The sequence below is a fragment of the Arachis stenosperma genome, chromosome 5 (genome assembly GCF_014773155.1).
Source record: "Arachis stenosperma cultivar V10309 chromosome 5, arast.V10309.gnm1.PFL2, whole genome shotgun sequence".
Taxonomy (NCBI): domain Eukaryota; kingdom Viridiplantae; phylum Streptophyta; class Magnoliopsida; order Fabales; family Fabaceae; genus Arachis; species Arachis stenosperma.
This window is the reverse complement of record NC_080381.1, coordinates 57,100,951-57,115,807: the sequence shown is the minus strand read 5'-3', so window position 1 is coordinate 57,115,807 and position 14,857 is coordinate 57,100,951. Positions and strand designations below refer to the sequence as shown.

The 14,857-nt window shown below is 32.5% G+C and overlaps 1 protein-coding gene across 4 annotated transcripts; it reads right to left on the bottom strand.

The window, feature by feature from the left end:
* Nucleotides 1–10,171: 10,171 nt before the first annotated feature.
* LOC130979485 (uncharacterized) lies at nucleotides 10,172–13,525 on the bottom strand. Of its 4 annotated transcripts, none has more exons than XM_057902943.1 (6): nucleotides 13,090–13,525; nucleotides 12,890–12,985; nucleotides 12,538–12,759; nucleotides 12,102–12,198; nucleotides 11,354–11,413; nucleotides 10,172–11,227 (listed from the first exon to the last, which is right to left on the bottom strand). In XM_057902943.1, the coding sequence occupies exons 1-6, from the start codon at nucleotides 13,336–13,338 to the stop codon at nucleotides 11,154–11,156; spliced, it is 798 nt and encodes a 265-aa protein (XP_057758926.1). In that variant the 5' UTR covers nucleotides 13,339–13,525; the 3' UTR covers nucleotides 10,172–11,153. The 4 variants fall into 4 exon arrangements, with proteins under 4 accessions (XP_057758926.1, XP_057758925.1, XP_057758924.1 ...); XM_057902942.1 differs by having other exon boundaries at nucleotides 10,175–11,227; nucleotides 11,354–11,416; nucleotides 13,090–13,522; XM_057902941.1 differs by having other exon boundaries at nucleotides 10,176–11,277; nucleotides 13,090–13,523.
* Between the last annotated feature and the right edge of the window lie 1,332 nt (nucleotides 13,526–14,857).

The following is a 14,857-nucleotide window of genomic DNA, read 5'->3' as shown; positions in this document are numbered from 1 at the left end:
GCGTTTAACTCCAGACAGCAGCATGTACTTGGCGTTCAACGCCAAGTTACGTCGTCAATTTCCGAATGAAGTATGGACTATTATATATTGCTGGAAAGCTATGGATGTCTACTTTCCAACGCCGTTGAGAGCGCGCCATTTGGAGTTCTGTAGCTCCAGAAAATCCACTTTGAGTGCAGGGAGGTCAGATTCCAACAGCATCAGCAGTCCTTTTGTCAGCCTTTTTCAGAGTTTTGCTCAAGTCCCTCAATTTCAGCCAGAAATTACCTGAAATCACAGAAAAACACACAAACTCATAGTAAAGTCCAGAAATGTGAATTTAACATAAAAACTAATGAAAACATCCCTAAAAGTAGCTTGAACTTACTAAAAACTACCTAAAAACAATGCCAAAAAGCGTATAAATTATCCGCTCATCACCTGCTGACAATTTTAGAATCATTCTATGAGTCCTTTGATTTCCAAGTTTTATTGTGAGAAAGAAAATGTCTCTGCTAAGTTTTCACTGCATTGATTGAAATAGTTTGTTCCCATAAAGATTCAATGATGAGTTGTTGCAAAATAAGGACAAGGAAACTAGACCAAAGTGAGCTGGATTCAAAATAAGAAGATGAGAAATAAGTATAAAACCATGAATTGGAGTTTGGAAGTGAGTAATCCATAATGGAACAAGTAGACTCAGGGGACATTACAAATAGATGCTAAGGATGACCCTCGAAAATCAATAGAACCTAGAAGTAGTAAGCAAGACCCAATGCTCTGAGCATCAACTACTGAGATAAAAGAAAGAAACAAATAGCTCAAAGAGCCAAGAACTTAGTAGATGCTTGTGGTGAAGATGTGTCAAGAAGAGAGACTTGAGCAAGTAGATTCTTAGGGGTGTTTCAACTCCTAGCACCCTAAAACCAACTGGTTTGGGAGTGCTAATTGAAAGCTTAACCTAAAGGGTCGTCTTGAGACAAAACACTTAAAGTCGTGGTCTGGAAATAAAAGAAGAATGAAGGAAAGAAAACATTCAAAAGAAAAATAACAAAATCTTACTATTTCAAGGTGACAATCAATAGAAGGGGCTCTAAGAGCAGACACTTGAAATAATTCTCAAAGGTTGAAAGTTCATTATGAGATGGAAGATATCACAAAGTTCATACATGATTTGATGCTTAGCCTTTATCTTTAATTATAAACACAGTTTCTTAAGGGTCAAGTTTCAATGATTTAGAACAATTCATATTGATTTGCTTGGGGACAAGCAAAATTTAAGTTGGGTGTTGTGATGACTTACGTCATTTACCTCTTTCTCTTATTTAAAAGGACCATAGAATTGGTGAAATCTCATTTAAAGATGCAATTATATGAGCTATATGATTAATTTATGAACATTGCTTTGAAATAAGTTTTGGCTGAATTTCAGGTGAAAAAGAACAAAAAAAGAGAGGTGCAGGAGAACGCTACGTTCACAAGTGACGCGCACGCGTACAAGGCGCTTACGCGCAGGATGACACTCTTGGAGATCCACGCGTACGCATGCATGGCGTGTACGCGTGGAAGGAGGATCAGTGTTCACCAGCAATGATTGCTAAGAGGTCAATGAGTTGCATCATTGAAGATGAGATGATCTGATTTTAATCCAGAGAGAACAATATCTCCCAACTCCAATGAACTTTCCCTATTCTTATCTTTTCTTTACTGCTTACTTTAATTTCTGTTATCATCCCACACCCCATTTACAATTCAGTCATTTATGTTTCTGTGTTTTAGTTTCTTGCTCTTTACGTTTCTGCACTTTATAACTTTCTTTTAATTTTAATTTTAAGTCATTTATCATTCTGCTGTTTAGAATTCTTTACTCACAATCACTCTTGATTAGCTTGACTAATTGATCCAATAATTAATGTTGCTCAAATCTATCAATCTCTGTGGATTCGGCCCCACTCCTAGTGGGTTATTACTTGACGATATTTTGGTGCGCTTGCCAAAGAACGAATTCATTTATTAGTGAGTGAATTTCGGTCATCATAAATCAAATGTGGTGCGGCACTATGACCTCTAAAATTAAAATTGTGTATATAATATAATTGAAAGAAATTGTAATTGGGAGCCTTGGAAGAAAGGATGAACAAAATAAGACCAAAAACGCGTTATACACGAAAAGCGATTAGGTAGAAGGCTTATACAGAAAATTAAGGAGACAAGTATATAAACAGAGTTTCAAAAGATAGATACATAATCAAGCTCTAAACTCAACCTGTGAAGCAAGGGTTGGCTAGAATATATATAATCCCAAAAGTGTTTACCAAAATATAGAATTTAAATCATATTTCTCCAAGTCAACCTATAAGAAGGACAAAATACAAATATAACAAGTGGAGAGTCTAAAAACATGTACATATACAAAACATAAAGTATAAAATCGCAGAGGTAGATCTTCACGTTTCAAGAGTCTCCAACAAGCTCAATGTAGTGTATCACGTCCTGCATCTGAAAACAACAATATATGTATGAAATAAGAACCGACGATTCTTAACATGGTAGAAGTACCTGCATAATTAATATAAAAGTAAATACTTTACTCTTTTCTTTTAAATAAAAAAGTAAATACTTAAAGACATTTGTTATATCAAAAATAATATTTTTGATAAGTTGTTATTAATATCAATAGACGTCGAAGGATAAATATATTCGGTCGAAGTAACATCTTCAACAAGTTAGTTTTCGACTTTCATCAATCAAGTTTCAAATACAAAAAAATACTGTCTTGTATTTTACATGATCAACATACCAATTGAAAGAAACCAATTCAATTTAGAAGAATTATTCTTTACATACAAGCGTTTTTTCCATACAAGTCTTTACAAGTCATTTATATTCACGCGCTTCGTGACGTTATTGCATATTCTTCTTCTTCTTCTCTTCTTCTTCTTCTTCTTCTTCTTCTTCTTCTTCTTCTTCTTCTTCTTCTTCTTCTTTCTTCTTCATTATCGTCGTCATCAACACCACCTCTTCCTCCTCCTCCTCTTCCTCCTTCTTTTTTCATTGGAATTTCTTCTCCTCCTTGTATTGTTTTAAATCCAATCAAGTGGATGAGGTGTGGTTCAATTCAGAAGAAAAAAATGTAGCATTAGAGGAAATATTTTTCTGTATTTGCAGCAAATTCGGATGTAACACAGAAATATTTGGGTGTATTTTAAGAATTTTGGGTGTATTTTTATTCTGATAAGTTATTCATAATTTAAAACTCTTCTTCTTCCTTCTCCTCATCTTTTACTGCTTCTTTTTATTATCATCATCACCATCTCCTTCTTCTTCTTCTTTTCTTATTCATCTTTTTCTTTTTCTTTTACCTTCTCAAGTTTCTTCTTGTTTTACTCTCTTAACAAGAATAAAAACAAAAAATCAAACAAAGAAGAAGAAAAAATACATAATGTTGCAAAATTACTTGGAAGAGGATGAACTTACATTCATTTAACCAAAAGAAAGAAAGAAATAAAAATAGAAGAAGAAGGAGAAGAAATGCAACATTAGAGGAAACATTTTTCTGTATTTTCAGCAAATTTGGGTGAAACACGAAGATATTTGGGTGTAACACGAAGATATTTGGGTGTATTTTTATTCTGATAAGTTCTGCATAATTCAAAACTATTCCTCTTCCTCCTCCTCATCTTCTACTGCTTCTTCTTTTTTTATCATCATCACCATCTTCTTTTTCTTTTTTTCTTATTCATCTTTTTTTTTTATTTTATCTTCTCAAGTTTTTTCTTGTTTTACTCTCTTAATAAGAATAAAAACAAAAAAATCAGACAAAGAAGAAGAAGAAACACATAATGCTGCAAAATTACTTGGAAGAGGATGAACTTACATTCATTAACTAAAAGAAAAAAAGAAATAAGAAAAAAAGGAAGAAAAAATATAGCATTAGAGGAAACATTATTTTTCTGTATTTGCAGCAAATTTAGGTGTAACACAAAGATATTTGGGTGTATTTTTATTCTAATAAGTTCTGCATAATTCAAAACTCTTCCTCTTCTTCCTCCTCATCTTCTACTGCTTCTTTTTTTATCATCATCATTATCTTCTTTTTCTTTTTTTTTCTTATTCATCTTTTTCCTTTTCTTTTACTTTCTCAAGTTTCTTCTTGTTTTACTCTATTAACAAGAATAAAAACAAAAAAATCAAACAAAAAAGAAAAAGAAATATATAATGCTACAAAATTACTTGAAAGAGGATGAACTTACATTCATTTAACTAAAACAAAGAAAGAAATAAGAAAAAAAAGAAGAAAAAAATGCAGCATTAGAGGAAATATTTTTCTGTATTTGCAGCAAATTTAGGTGTAACACAAAAATATTTGGATGTAATATAAAGATATTTGGGTGTATTTTTATTCTGATAGGTTTCACATAATTTAAAACTCTTCCTTTTTCTCCTTCTCATCTTCTACTGCTTTTTCTTCCTCATCTTGTTATTTCGTTTTCTTAGAATTCTTCTTGGGAGAAAAAAATCAAACAAAGAAGAAAAAAAAGTACATAATATTGCAAAATCAATAGAAAGATGAGGAGGAGAAAAATGCAACAACAATAACAACAATAAAAAGAACCATGATGAGGATGAAAACGCGAAGAAGGAATAAGAAAAAAAATGAGGAGGAATGCAAAGAAGAAGGAGAAGAAGAAGAAGGAGAAGGAGCAGGAGGAAGAACGTGGAATACAAACGTTGAAGAAAAACCGTTTCTTATTTTATGCTATTCAAAGTTGAGGAAGCACAAGTTTACTGTAACAGCCCAGACCACCCGCTCGCACGATATTGTCCGCTTTAGCACACAAGGCCTCACGGTTTTGCCTTTGACGATAGGGATGCTAGCCGAAACCCCCCACACTCACTCGTCAAAACGTGTCATGCTAGGGAGAGGTATCCACACCCTTATAAGGCATGCTTCGTTCTCCTCCCCAACCGATGTAGGCCTTACAATCCACCCCCCTAAGGGAGTCCAGCGTCCTCGCTAGCACATCGATCCGGGTTCTGGCTCTGATACCATCTGTAACAGTCCAGACCACCCGCTAGCACGATATTGTCCGTTTTGGCACACAAGGCCTCACAGTTTTGTCTTTGACGATAGGGATGCTAGCCGAAGCCCCCCACACTCACTCGTCAAAATGCGTCATGCTAGGGAGAGGTATCCACATCCTTATAAGGCATGCTTCGTTCACCTTCCCAACCGATGTGGGCCTTATATTTACACGCTTTTTAAATTGAGAGTTGTTTTTGTTGGATTTGAGCTGACTTGTATAGACTTATATGCCAAAAAGATTTGTATGTGTAGCAAGTCTCAATTTAGAAATGGTTACTTAAGGTTTGTTTGGGTGAATTTATAAAAAAAAAATCTTTTTTTGAGTTATTTTTTTAGGTAATCTTATAAAAAAATAAAAGTAATTTTATGTTTAAATGTCTTTCACAAAAAAATCTTTTTATATATCAATTATGTTTAGGTATAATAATATAAAAGTATTTATTTATTTATTTATTATATAAAAAATATTTTTTAAAAAAAATTCGTTTAAAAAAATTTAAATTATAACTTTTTAAAAAAGATGTTTTTTATTTTTTAATATTTTTATTTTTATTATTAAAAATTTATTAAATACGTTAAAAAAATCTTTGTTTATTAAAATAATTCTTTTTATATTACCAACTTAATATACAACACCTAAACAAAACTTACTCATACTAGTTATTGAAGTTACAACTTGCTCGCATATTCTGATGTTACTTTCCGTACTTATTTCATGCATGATTTACAACTGTCCAAAGCCTCAACAGGTAATTAAGTAATTATATTTAGTTATTAGAAAAAATAACCTATATTAAGACTTAATTGATATTTTTTATTGGTTAAAATTATTTATATAACTCTTGGGATCAGAAAAAGGAGTTGGAATCATTGGATGAAGTACTCAAACATGCTAATATTACACAAATACATTCGTATACATTGAGAAAAAAATCAAATATTCCTTCCATTTTTTTCTATTTTTATTTCCGTCTTTTCTTTCTTCTACGTATATTATAAATTTAACTTCAAAAATCTGAAGTTAATATATATCTATCTATATTTTAATACTGTTTATTCTTTTTTTTTTCTTTTATAATTTTTTTATTAATATGGACTTTAGCTTGGCAAAACATTTATAAAGTCAATTACTATCATCAACAAATTGCACAAAAATCAATAAAACATGTTAACAAGTTGTTGATACTAAGAAAAAAAGGATAAAAATAAATTAGAGACTCTTAAATAGAACTCAAATTCATAACGAATTAGTCATTATCCGTTAAATTAAAAAAATATTGTGGACAGTAAAAAAAAATTTACAAACCATAAAATTACTAAAATAAAAAACATCAGCGACAGATATGCACGCACAAACGAAGTTATTTTATTGTGTTCACTTTTACTCATTCATGAGTCTTACCATCTTGATTTTATTGTTACCGCTATCAGTTGCTTATCTATTTGCCGTTGTAAGAAAATTATCTCGTCACACATGAATTGTTTTAATAAAAGTACTTTATTATTAAAATAAAAGGGGGGGGGGGGGGGGGTTAAAAGAAGCTAATCCAAACAAATACGTACTCCCTTCTCATTATTCTCAATTACTCTGATTATAATTACCATGCATGATCAGCACATATCTTTCGTGTTGTTCCGAATGCAAATAAAGATACTTTACATAAGAATAAAGCATAAAAAGAATGCGCTCCAGAATGCCATGTCTCCGACAAGCCATCAACATAATTGCTCAAGCGATATGTAAAGTGATAAATGAGAAGGACAGTACCTACTCAAACATTTGTGGTCTCATTTTTATGCAGTAAGCAATGCACGGAAACCAGTCTTCTCAATTGGCCATATCAAATGTAATCTTTGTTTAGAGTAATTGGCCCTCCAAAGGTGGAGAAATCAAAATTTTACGTAAAAACAACAATTTCGCTAGAGACAATGAGAAATTTGAATAAGGTAAACAATAGACTGTAAATTAGGTCGATACAAGTAAAAAATAAAAAACATTCTTTAAATTACTTCAATAAAAAAACTCACTTGGTTATTCAAAAAATTAACCATTTCAAACACTAATTTATCAAACCATTTCACCCAAATACTCCTCTTCTTCTCAAACTATCTGTCACCCCACTTTCATCAATCATCCCAGTTCATCGGTGTCAAACGCACTCTCACCGGCCATCATCCTCGCCTCCTGTGGACATCAGTGCCATTGTTCCTCAACCATCCACATACTTAATAAAATGAACATCCAATAAATTTCATTGTAACTACTTAAATCCAATTTAAATTAAATGAACATTCATTTAAGATAAAAATAATCATCCATATATCTAATAAAATAAACTTCAACACCCTGAAAAAAGGAAGAAGAAGAAGAGGAGGAGGAGGAGAAAGAGAACCACGGTGACGGAAGAAGGATGGCGACGGGACAAAACGAGACAGCTACAGTAGCGTATGGGAAAACCATTAACGGGCATGTGAGGGTGATGCACATATGAAAATGTGGCCATATATGCCCTGGATGTCGACGGAACTGCCACGCACGGTGAGACTGCGACGGTGAAGGCAGGGTTGCGGTGGGTCTGCATGGCTGGAGGCAGGGGGCAGCAGGAAGAAATATGCACGGGCTGCTGTGGAGCGATCTGACGTTGTTACAGAGCGCAAGCGGGATGAAGAGATGCTTCAGCAGCATCGACGGGAGGCTGGGTGGCGTTGGAAATAAAAAAGTAAATTAAATACCTAAAATATAAAATCGTAATAAAATTTAAATTATAAAATCGTTAAACTGAGTATAAATTTTATAAAATTTATTAATTCATTTATAATCATAATATCAAAAGATTTTAAGAGTTAAATCGATATTTTAACAAAAGAAAAGTATAGGTAAATAATGAAAATATTTAATAATGTTAACAATAGACATATCAAATGTTCATTTCATTAGGTGTGCGGATGGTTATTCTAATATTAAGATTTACTTAGGTAATTTAGAGGTATAGTGTATTTTTTATTTGATTGGTGGTTGTTTATATTGTTCAAAAAAGTTATTGATTATGTAGCATATTGTAAATTCTTCGCTCTCTTTTGTAGTGAACACACTACTAAGACTCAGCGAACCAAACCAACATAGCAGGCAGCCACTTGGAATTATTAAACTCCTTCTTTTGTCTTTTTTGTTTTTTCACAATGTCCCCTTATCCGTCAGATCAAAGATTAATTCGTCACGGATCTGAGCTTTATTTAAAGGTCTGTCATTCGCTAATGGATTATTACAGTCTGTATGTATAAGGTGGAATTCAAATCTCCAACACTTGTTTAAACGAATGAATTTACTGACAACTTGACCAATCTATGTTAGTTTATTAAACTCCTTTATTTCCATATGAAGCTTGAACGGATCACCTTCAGGATCAAAGATCTCTCCAAACGGAGAAACAACCAAGATTATGCACATGCATTACTTCTCTTTCAAGGATTCTAATATAACCTAGTTTGTCTATTATCCTACACACCCCCCATCAGACATCAATTTAAGTGTCTAATTTTAAATATGTACATAGTACACTATGAAAACAATTTAAAAATCTTCAAGTTATACAAAACGAAATAAATAAATAAAGGATAATTTACAAAAGTCTCTTTAACATTAATAATGGGAAAACATCTAAAGAAGAATTTCTAATAAGTTTGAAACAATGAATTACTTTAAATAGGGATATAATTAATACAAAGAAAAATTAATAATGCATAAACTTTTTAAAGGGTTTTACTAGGTTCACTTTTTTAATCAACAATCAACCAAGTACTGAACGAATAATTATTAAGAGAACAAAAGAAAATTTTATGTAGAATAAAAATGTTGACTGATAAAAGGAACTGTTGACAACCTTTTTTAAAATGGACAATTATACTTGTAAAAGTAAAATTATAAAATTGAACACTTAACGAATTATCTTTAGTATATAATTACCATATTTTCATGTCGTACCGTATATTGTATATTGTATATCTAATACATGTACTTTGCATGAGTTCAATATAGGATCAAACGAAGAACACAGGCGTGGCCATTGAAACTCCTTCTGGAGAAGCCTCAGCGTAGTAAAAACATGTAAAGAATGTTCTAAGTCATGACTTGATTATCCGTACCCAGGTGATGAAGGTGGTGAAAGAGGTAAAAGATGGGATTTCACAAAAAACATTGTATCAAGTTTGAAGTTGATTGGTAGGAGAGAAAATTTGTGGTTGGAGGAGGTGAAGAGTGTGTGTAATGCCATAGAATGCATTGTTAGACACTTTTATGATAAAAGAGTTGGAAGGCTCGAGCTTATCCTTTTTCATCCCACAGAAAGGAAACTCAAGAAGCATGTCTCTCTACTCAAATTGGACATGCTCTTCACATAAGATCAACCTACATAGACTGTGTGACATGGATTTGGAATGCATTTGCTTATAAGCACGGGACATTGAGACACAAAATTATGTTTAGCGGACGAGACATGAATATCGACATCGTGTCGTGAGACGCTGAATTAGTATATTCTGTGACCTTGATAGGAAAGACACAGAAACACTAATAAGAGACACGACTTATTTTTTCATATTTAGTTTCCAACTAGAAAATTCAAGCGCAAAGAAAACGAAAGAAAAGCATTAAACAATGCTCAAGGGCTTCTTGATTGACTTTTTGCATAGGTCTATAGATAGGAACTTGGAGTTGTTAGAAATGGACGTGGACTAATGCGTACCTTGTTTAGTGAGTGCACAAGCCATGAATAGAAGCAAAAGGTGTGGGTGGAGAAATTGAAATTTACAGTTTAAGATTCTGAGTTCCTTAGTGTACAGAACTGACGCTATCTCAGATAGGAAGAAAAGATGTGATTGCAAATTTGGAAGGACGTGAGAAGGGAATGCCTATGGTCTCAACCAGTGTTACTGAGGGTGAAACCAACTCTGACATTGAGCAACAAGCTCAAGTAAAGAGACAGAGGTAACAAAGGCGCCATCCTCGTATCAGCATATCACGTGTCTCAAACAGCAAATCGAATAGCAACTGATGGATGGACTACAAGTACAAGAGATGGGAGAACTCGATAAAAGATCGAAGGTTTGGGTAGTGAACTGAGAGCCATTGCTTGAAAAATTCAGTTTGTTATTGATGAATATACAAGAGAACTGCACAAACCGTGGAAACCCATGTTTTCATGTGCCAGAGTCGCTTTGTTATTGAATGGAAGTTGGATAGCATTGGGAGAAAGATTCAAGATTCCTCAAGAAGGATAAAGACATGGTTTAGTGAAGTTTCAGACCGGAGCTGACTCGTTCTCCGCTGTTCAAAGTTGCAGCAAATGAAACAACTATCTCTTAACGTTAAAGACCAAAAGATCATTGGATTTGATGAGGATGTAGAAGTTCAGATGGTTCATTTACATTCAGAGAAACAAATTGTTGCATCATTTCGATAGTGGAATTCGAGATGCGGGCAAAACAACACTAGCCAAATTTGTGTTTGACAATGATGCCATTAAAGATGCTTTATAGCAAGAAGAAGAAGATAGGTGGACAACACAACATATTAACCAAGCACGCAAGACTTTGTTGGGGAACAAAAGGTGTCTGTTAGGGGCTTGGGTATATTATGGGATGCTCAAAGTCTCACATGGGGTAATATAGGATGCTTGATATAGAACCACTCATCAGCTAGCTTTTAAGGTGTGGTTTCCTACTTTCTTAGATACTTAACAACGGTATCGGAGCCCGTTGTTGGTGCCATGGATGTCGCCTCAAACTTCCAAGTCTTGGAATGAAATGAAAACAATAAGTGTTGAAACCTATATTATGCTGTAAATGATGCAAAATAGCAGTGTCTCCTCCACCGCACTATTTTGAAACCAAAAGAACATGATACGAAACATACTTTACGGTATAACTTCAGAAATTTGTGCTTGGTACAGATGTTGAGGAAGAGGAAGATTTAGTCCTTGATCGAAGCAATGTAGCCGGGGCAGCTCGTGCCTTTCGGTGCTACTTGTATGCTATTCCATATATATGGGGGTTTATAAATGAAGCGTTAGACACAAATGCTGTCTTGAACTCAACACTTGAAAATCCAGCTTTGGATATGCTGTTTCCTGTATCTCTTGAAAGGTGGCACCCATCTGCAAGTATCTGCTGCAGAGGATCAGTAAGTCGTTGGAAAAATTTGAGAGTTGTGCCATCTGTAAATCAAAGTTAACTAAAGTTGTTACTAAGCTATTTCGGTTTCCAAATTGAATTTGGAAGTTGTGTACACACCTTTTGCAGCCACATGTTCGACAAACACATACTTTCCACCGGGTCGCAACACCCTCTTAACTTCTGCACAGAAAGCGAAATGGCGTTGGGGGATAACCCTTAAGTAACAAGTGTGCCAAGAATCAAGAACCAAAAATTATACAAAAGCTCAACTAGTTGAGTGAAGGACCCTCAATGATCTTTATATCTAATAATCCAGTTTTTGCGCTAAAGTTCCCTCAAGCATACAACTTGGGACAAGTTCAATTGAATCAGTGACCAATTTCAATTAGTACACAATATCAGTCAGCAGAATTGACCTTTTTCTTTCTATTATGGTCTAAAGGATGATGAATTTGTGTCTTCAAATACAAGGGAATGCAAACACTAACATCTCAATCACTTTTTACATTCAAAATTTGTGTCTTCAAATGCAAGGGAATGCAAACACTAACATCTCAATCACTTTTCATATTCAAAACCTTCTAAGATTTTCCTCTACCTTTCTTGTTTCTTTTTCTTTTCTTAACACAAAAAAAAAAAAAAATATCATGCAAAGCAGATAATAAATACTTTCCAAATTTTAGGTCAAACATTCAAAGTTCAAACAATCAATTGTTTTAATGAGAAAATCCAAAATGCAGCTAACGAAGTATAATAATCACACAGGTAAACTAATCAGTACAGTGATGATTGAGTAAATACTCCAAACAATAAAATCAATATATTTATTTGAGAAAAACACAGAAAGCTCTACAACTTCCATTACCTTTTAATGCCAAATCAACATCTTTAACAGAACACAATACAAGCGTTCCAACGACTGCATCCACTGAAGCATCACTTAGTGGTATAGCCTCCCCAACCTAAGTAGACTCAACATTAAAGATAAAGTTCAATTAACAAGAGCAGAACATAAACTAACATAACTAAACAGAACAAAGCATCAACATTAAGGGTGATGATTAGTTGATTCTTGTAGAAAAATGTGGAAAATTTTCTAAATGAATGGAAGAAGGAAATTTACACCTTTGATCCATAATTGACACAAACCTAGAAAGCATTTCCATAAATATACTGTTTTGTGCTACTTTACCACAAACCAGTGCCGTTATCTTTTAGTGTATTCCACATTTAATATTCACTGTTATGAGAACATTCTTCTTAAAGCAGTGCCTATAAGCCGATGAGAGAATGGTACATACAGCTTGAAAAAACTCGAAGTTTGAGAGCAGTAAGCCAGCCAATCTAGCTGCAGACCGAGCATATTTCTCCATCTTCGGGTTAGGATCAATGCCAACAACATGAACATCGGAATCGTTAGCATAATAACTGAGGTTAGGACCTGTTCCAATCCCAACCTCCAAGATTTTAAGAGCCTTCTTCCCCTTCAAGTTACTTAAGACTTGTGACTTGTACTTTGCAACCTTACCACAAAAAAAAAAAAAAAAAAAAAAAAAAAAAAGAAATTCCCAAAACTTCAATCCAATTCAACAACAACAGCTTCATAATTCAATTCAATAGTAATTATTAAATGCAACATGAAGAAATATAAACCTCAGCTTCATAAGACTTAGTAGCTGAATTCATAACCCAAGCATAGAACTCTTCATACCAATCTGGCTTTGGTGGATGAAACTGGTTAAGCACATCCTACAAAAAAGTAAGTTTTTTTGGCAATCAAAACAAAAACCTCATCTTTTGACTTCTCTGTTAATTGTTGGGTCAACTGCACAAGTTAAATTGTTAATGGTTACCGCGTAATCGTAATCAGAATCTGAATTATTGGTGGCTCTGGAGGGTTTAATAGGGAAGAGTGTAGTTGCCAATGTTGCAGCTTCAACGAAGTGCCTTCTTCCACAGAAGAGGCACCGCCTTTTTGTGGTGAGTTGGGATGGCGCGGGCGAGTTGACCCGGCTGGACTCATTATTGATGTTGGAGCAGAGATAAGTTTTTGGAGTGCAGGGTACCAAAGAAGAAGAAACCGAGAGAGTATGAAAATTCATTTCTTTTGGGAATATAGAGATTAGAGAAGAAGGCAGTGGCTCAACAGTCAACACTCAACAGTGACTCAGTGAGACTGTTAATAAGACTAGTTGGACTAAACAGACAACAGTTTTTTGAAATTTGATATAGGAGAGGAGATACAGGATATTCTTGCTTAAAATTTGTTGTTATGGTTTTTCTTTAATCTTTCTAGAATCGTTTTGGTTAAAGTTGTTATGTTGTATGGCTGGTTCTACCATGGGAAAAGCATAATGTGGTCTTTTTAACCAAATAATTTTAAAAACAAACTGACCATGAATAATACTTTCATAAAATAAAATTATTTAACTACAAAAATTTCACTAAAAATAAAATTCTACATTTACAATAACTAATTATTATTATTATTATTATTATTATTATACGTTTTTAACTATTTCCAAAAATAATTTAATTTAAATGGATTACATTCATTTATTTTTGCAACAAAAAATTTGGTTTATCAAATAAAAAAGATTTTAATATTTTTTTGCTACATAACAAGTATATAAATTATTAATTTTCTTAAAAGTTATAAAACATAGCTTATGAAAAATATAATAAAAAATGTTCTCGTACAAAATTTTTTAGTAGCATAGTTATTTTTAAATAATATATTTCAGCATCTTGGATAAAAACATATATATTGATTATTTATTATTCTTGCATTAACTCAATCTTACAAAAATATAAAAAGGAATTTTTTTAAACTTTAAATCTTAAATTCTAAATTCTAAAACTTAAATGCTAAATCCTAGAATCTAAAATCTAGACCCCTAAACCTTAAATTATAAACATAAACTATTATTTTTAATACTCTAAATTCTAAATCTTAAATCCTAAACTCCAAACTCTAAACCCTAAACAATCATTTCTAATTCTTTAACTCTTGCACCATAAATCCTAAACTCTAAATCCCAAACTCTAAAACTATAAGACATAAAATCTCAAACTCTAATCCCTAAACGTGATATTCAACCATAAATCCTAATTTATTAGCTATAAACCTTAAATCTTAAATATTAATTATAATATAAAAATATTTTAATATTTACAATAACATTAACATCTAATTAGATGTTAAGAAAATCTTTATATATTATAATACATATATGAAAGTAAATTATTTAAAATTTATTTATTTTTCTCATAACAATAAAATTATAACATATTAAGTAAATTCTCTAAAACGATTATATTTTATATATTTTATTCACTAATATATTTTAAATGCATATATTTTATATATATATATATATATATATATATATATATATATATATTATCCTTGCATTTACTCTATGTTACAAAAATATAAAAGAAAAAATTTGTTCGAATTGATCAACATAAAATGTATATTCGTATAAATCTTTTTTAAATACATAAATCATAAACGTTTAAATTTTGAATTATAAATTCTAAAATCTTAAACTATCATTTCTAGTACTCTAAATCCTAGACTCTAAATTCTAAACCATGAATTCAAAATTCTACACCATA

Excerpts from the sequence above, each read along its gene's own strand:
- LOC130979485 (XM_057902940.1), bottom strand. The coding sequence starts at position 13,338 with ATGAATTTTCATACTCTCTCGGTTTCTTCTTCTTTGGTACCCTGCACT. Across the intron at positions 11,417-12,101 it reads TGTTGATTTGGCATTAAAAG|AAGTTAAGAGGGTGTTGCGA; the intron begins GTAATGGAAGTT and ends CTTTCTGTGCAG. Across the intron at positions 11,278-11,353 it reads CGAACATGTGGCTGCAAAAG|ATGGCACAACTCTCAAATTT; the intron begins GTGTGTACACAA and ends TTTGATTTACAG.